A 5,560-nucleotide genomic window follows, 5' to 3' on the forward strand; every position below is an offset into this window, starting at 1 on the left:
AACCCCCGCCCACTAGTAAGGTAGCCTTAGACTCTCTACCTACCATGCCTTAAACAGCGGCTTGTTTCATGGGCACAACCCAGCCAGCCGTCTGCAATTATCAGCTTAGCAGAAACGTTCTCCTGATAGTTCCCTTCTCTTCCCAATTGTCTCCTCTCACTGTTATCCTGTTTCCTACCGGGACGATATCCTCTCAGTCCAACACTTTTCAGTTATGATGTTCATGCTAAACTACGTCAAACTCTTTCTGACCGCCAAAAAAAGATCGCCCGCCCTCCCTTCTCTCTCTCCTGTTATATCATTGACATTCCATCATAAAACTCAGAGGTATATAAGGTATGATCATACCTTCACTGAATCCCTGCTGGGGCTTACAAAGAGATTTTTTAAGGTTTCCGTGGATCATTTTCTTGCTAGCATATGTAGCATATTGGAAGGAATGTTTGTTATTGATTGGTTTGTAGTTCAGTTGCTTTTATCTCTCTCCCCTTTTGTATATAGGGACTACATTGCGTGTCTTACATTCCTCTGGTAGTTCGTTCCTTTGTAGCAACGAACTGAGAATTGCGAAAGGGTGGCTCAGGATCCCAGCTGGCTCTCGGTATCAATGGTGAGACTCCATCTGGCCCTTCGTCCTGTCCATCTGGTCCTTCGTCCTGTCCATCTGGCCCTTCGTCATATCCATCTGGTCCTTCGTCCTATCCATCTGGTCCTTCGTCCTATCCATCTGGCCCTTCGTCCTCTCCATCTGGTCCTTCGTCCAATCCATCTGGTCCTTCGTCCTATCCATCTGGTCCTTCGTCCTATCCATCTGGCCCTTCGTCCTATCCATCTGGTCCTTCGTCCTATCCATCTGGTCCTTCGTCCTATCCATCTGGTCCTTCGTCCTATCCATCTGGTCCTTCGTCCAATCCATCTGGTCCTTCGTCCTATCCATCTGGTCCTTCGTCCTATCCATCTGGTCCTTCGTCCTGTCCATCTGGTCCTTCGTCCAATCCATCTGGCCCTTCGTCCTATCCATCTGGCCCTTCGTCCTGTCCATCTGGTCCTTCGTCCAATCCATCTGGTCCTTCGTCCTATCCATCTGGTCCTTCGTCCTATCCATCTGGCCCTTCGTCCTGTCCATCTGGTCCTTCGTCCTGTCCATCTGGTCCTTCGTCCTATCCATCTGGTCCTTCGTCCTATCCATCTGGTCCTTCGTCCTATCCATCTGGTCCTTCGTCCAATCCATCTGGTCCTTCGTCCTATCCATCTGGTCCTTCGTCCTATCCATCTGGTCCTTCGTCCTGTCCATCTGGTCCTTCGTCCTGTCCATCTGGCCCTTCGTCCTGTCCATCTGGTCCTTCGTCCAATCCATCTGGTCCTTCGTCCTATCCATCTGGTCCTTTGTCCTATCCATCTGAGTCAATGAAGCCAATGAATCTTCATTTCATGCATTCATCAATGTCAACGTGCTGCTGTGTGTTCAAGACCGTTTCTGTATGAAGGCACGAGGATGAGTTCCGTAAAATGTTTTAAATTCATCAGGCGTGAACATAGAAAGTAACTTCCATTCTGATTGAAAAACTTCCTTATTCGTCAGATTAGAATTTTGGTTGAAATGTTTAATTTATATGGCAATATATTTATTTCCATAAGCTCCTTTGAGGCATGCATAACAGTGGTATTTTAAACACGGATATTTAGGCTAAAAATTTGTTAGATTTTTTCAGCAGTCACGTATAAGTGAGTGGGGCAGGCAGTCACGTATAGGTGAGTGGGGCAGGCAGTCACGTATAGGTGAGTGGGGCAGGCAGTCACGTATAGGTGAGTGGGGCAGGCAGACACGTATAGGTGAGTGGGGCAGGCAGTCACGTATAGGTGAGTGGGGCAGGCAGTCACGTATAGGTGAGTGGGGCAGGCAGTCACGTATAGGTGAGTGGGACAGGCAGACACGTATATGTGAGTGGGGCAGGCAGTCACGTATAGGTGAGTGGGGCAGGCAGTCACGTATAGGTGAGTGGGGCAGGCAGACACGTATAGGTGAGTGGGGCAGGCAGTCACGTATAAGTGAGTGGGGCAGGCAGTCACGTATAGGTGAGTGGGGCAGGCAGTCACGTATAGGTGAGTGGGGCAGGCAGTCACGTATAGGTGAGTGGGGCAGGCAGTCACGTATAGGCGAGTGGGGCAGGCAGTCACGTATAGGTGAGTGGGGCAGGCAGTCACGTATAAGTGAGTGGGGCAGGCAGTCACGTATAAGTGAGTGGGGCAGGCAGTCACGTATAGGTGAGTGGGGCAGGCAGTCACGTATAGGTGAGTGGGACAGGCAGTCACGTATAGGTGAGTGGGACAGGCAGTCACGTATAGGTGAGTGGGACAGGCAGACACGTATAGGTGAGTGGGACAGGCAGACACGTATAGGTGAGTGGGGCAGGCAGTCACGTATAGGTGAGTGGGACAGGCAGACACGTATAGGTGAGTGGGGCAGGCAGTCACGTATAGGTGAGTGGGGCAGGCAGTCACGTATAAGTGAGTGGGGCAGGCAGTCACGTATAGGTGAGTGGGACGGGCAGACACGTATAGGTGAGTGGGACAGACAGACACGTATATGTGAGTGGGACAGGCAGACACGTATATGCGAGTGGGACAGTCACGGCTTGAGAGAGAGGGTTAGACACTTTATTTACATACAATACAATACAATTTTATTTAGGTAAGGTACATACATACAATAAATATTTACAAGGATTGTTTGACTTATAGGTAGAGCTAGTACATACAATGCCTAAAGCCACTATTACGCAAAGCGTTTCGGGCATGATAAACTTAAATGACAAGCTTAATACTAATTGAGCATAATGAGTAGAATGAAAACAAGAAATGAAAACATAGATGAAAAAGCAGCACAAATACAATTATGTCGACAAACAGCGCTCTTTAAAGAAAAAAACAGACATTGGTTGACAATAGAAGGGTAAGGTAGGTTACAGGGAATTTATTAGGTATAGCTTCGCTTTTAACTTAAACTGGTTGAGAGAGGTACAGTCTTTAACATGGTTGGGAAGGTCATTCCACATTCTGGGCCCCTTGATTTGTAGAGCATTTCTAGTTTGATTAAGTCGTACTCTAGGAATATCAAAACTGTATTTATTTCTGGTGTGATGCTCATGGGTTCTGATACAACCTTCTATGAAGCTTTTGAGATCAGGATTGGCATTATAGTTTAGCGTTTTATATATGTATAATACACATGAGAGAATGTGCAGTGACTTAATGTCTAACATATTCAGAGATTTAAGTAGGGGTACCGAGTGATGTCTGGGGCCAGAATTGGATATTGTCCTAATAGCAGCTTTGTGTTGAGTAATTAGAGGACGTAAGTGATTTTGGGTAGTAGAGCCCCAAGCACAAATACCATAGTTGAGATATGGATAGATAAGGGAGTAATAGAGTCACCAGGGCAGGGCGTGGTACATAATATCTGATCTTAGAAAGAATGCCCACAGTTTTTGAAACTTTTTTTGATATGTTTAGAATGTGTCCCTGGAAATTAAGCTTGTGGTCAATGAGAATGCCAAGGAATTTGCCATCTAATTTGTTACAAATTTGGGTATTGTTTATTTTGAGATTTATTTGATTAGAGGATTTATTGCCAAACAGAATATAAAAGGTTTTGTCAATGTTAAGGGTGAGTTTGTTGGCAGTTAGCCACAGATGGACTTTATTTAGCTCAGTATTTACTGTGGCATTTAGAGCAAGGGGATCAGGGCTGGAGTAAATGAAGGGTGTGTCGTCAGCAAATAGAATTGGTTTGAGGTGTTGGGAGGCATTTGGAAGGTCATTAATGTAGATGAGAAAGAGGAGAGGGCCAAGTATGCTGCCCTGGGGAACACCAATGTTGATGGGTAGGGTGGGAGAAATTGTATTATTCACAGAAACATATTGGAGCCTGTCAGTAAGGTAGGATTTGAGGTATTGTAGGGAGTGTCCTCTGACTCCATAATGATGTAATTTAAGAAGAAGGTTTTGGTGGTTGACAGTGTCAAAAGCTTTACGCAGGTCCACAAACAACCCAACAGGGAACTCATTTTTATCAAGAGCTGTATGAATCGAGTTAAGCATACTAATAAGTGCATCGTTAGTGCTTTTTTTGGGTCTGAAGCCATATTGGCAAGGGCTAAGTATATTGAGTTTGGCTAGATATGAGTAAAGCTGCTTATAGATTAGTTTTTCAAAATTTTTTGACAAGTTTGGCAGGATAGATATAGGTCTGTAGTTGTTAACATCTGTGAGATTACCACATTTGTGGACAGGCGTTACTCTCGCTTTTTTTAGAATATCTGGGAAGGTTTGTAGTTCAAGTGACTTGTTGAAGAGCAAAGCAATAGCAGGGGCTAAAGATCTGGAGGCTTTTTTGTAAATTAAAGTTGGTATCTCCTCAAGGGCACCAGACTTGGTTTTAAGGGAAAGGATTATCTCATTGACGTCAGTGGAATTAATAGGCTTTAGGTACAGAGACTGTGGATAGTTACCTGAAAGATAGTCATTAATGTCTGTAACATATATTACATATTTACTACATATTACATATTACATATTACATATGTAACATATAGTAACATATTTACATCTGTAGCTCTTGAAGAATATAAATACAATCTAATTAATTTTTTGTATATGAACAAATAAGTCATACCAGTTTACCACAATTAATTAGTTAATTTATAGTATATCGCCGCACTTGAATACCTTGTTTGGTGAAAATTATTATCGCCATGGCATAAATTATTAGTCTCCGTCGCTGGTCGTAAGTTTATTATAAGAGCTCAAGTTATATAGTCTGCGTGTCCTGGTACAGGTCTGACGGTACAGCGTGGTGTGTCCTGGTACAGGTCTGACGGTACAGCGTGGTGTGTCCTGGTACAGGTCTCACGGTACAGCGTGGTGTGTCCTGGTACAGGTCTGACGGTACAGCGTGGTGTGTCCTGGTACAGGTCTCACGGTACAGCGGGGAGTGTCCTGGTACAGGTCTGACGGTACAGCGGGGTGTGTCCTGGTACAGGTCTCACGGTACAGCGTGGTGTGTCCTGGTACAGGTCTGACGGTACAGCGGGGTGTGTCCTGGTACAGGTCTGACGGTACAGCGGGGAGTGTCCTGGTACAGGTCTGACGGTACAGCGGGGAGTGTCCTGGTACAGGTCTGACGGTACAGCGTGGTGTGTCCTGGTACAGGTCTGACGGTACAGCGGGGAGTGTCCTGGTACAGGTCTGACGGTACAGCGTGGTGTGTCCTGGTACAGGTCTGACGGTACAGCGGGGAGTGTCCTGGTACAGGTCTGACGGTACAGCGTGGTGTGTCCTGGTACAGGTCTGACGGTACAGCGGGGAGTGTCCTGGTACAGGTCTGACGGTACAGCGTGGTGTGTCCTGGTACAGGTCTGACGGTACAGCGTGGTGTGTCCTGGTACAGGTCTCACGGTACAGCGGGGAGTGTCCTGGTACAGGTCTGACGGTACAGCGTGGTGTGTCCTGGTACAGGTCTGACGGTACAGCGGGGAGTGTCCTGGTACAGGTCTGACGG

General features: G+C 46.2%; 1 protein-coding gene across 1 annotated transcript; it reads right to left on the reverse strand.

The window, feature by feature from the left end:
* Positions 1-604: 604 nt before the first annotated feature.
* On the reverse strand, positions 605-1,399 carry LOC138371532 (golgin subfamily A member 6-like protein 6). The gene has a single exon (XM_069336410.1). The coding sequence runs from the start codon at positions 1,397-1,399 to the stop codon at positions 605-607; it is 795 nt and encodes a 264-aa protein (XP_069192511.1).
* Positions 1,400-5,560: the final 4,161 nt, after the last annotated feature.

The sequence above is a fragment of the Procambarus clarkii genome, chromosome 36, assembly GCF_040958095.1.
Source record: "Procambarus clarkii isolate CNS0578487 chromosome 36, FALCON_Pclarkii_2.0, whole genome shotgun sequence".
In the NCBI taxonomy this organism is placed as follows: Eukaryota; Metazoa; Arthropoda; class Malacostraca; order Decapoda; family Cambaridae; genus Procambarus; species Procambarus clarkii.

Coding starts and splice junctions, on each gene's coding strand:
- LOC138371532 (XM_069336410.1), bottom strand. CDS start 1,399: ATGGATAGGACAAAGGACCAGATGGATAGGACGAAGGACCAGATGGAT.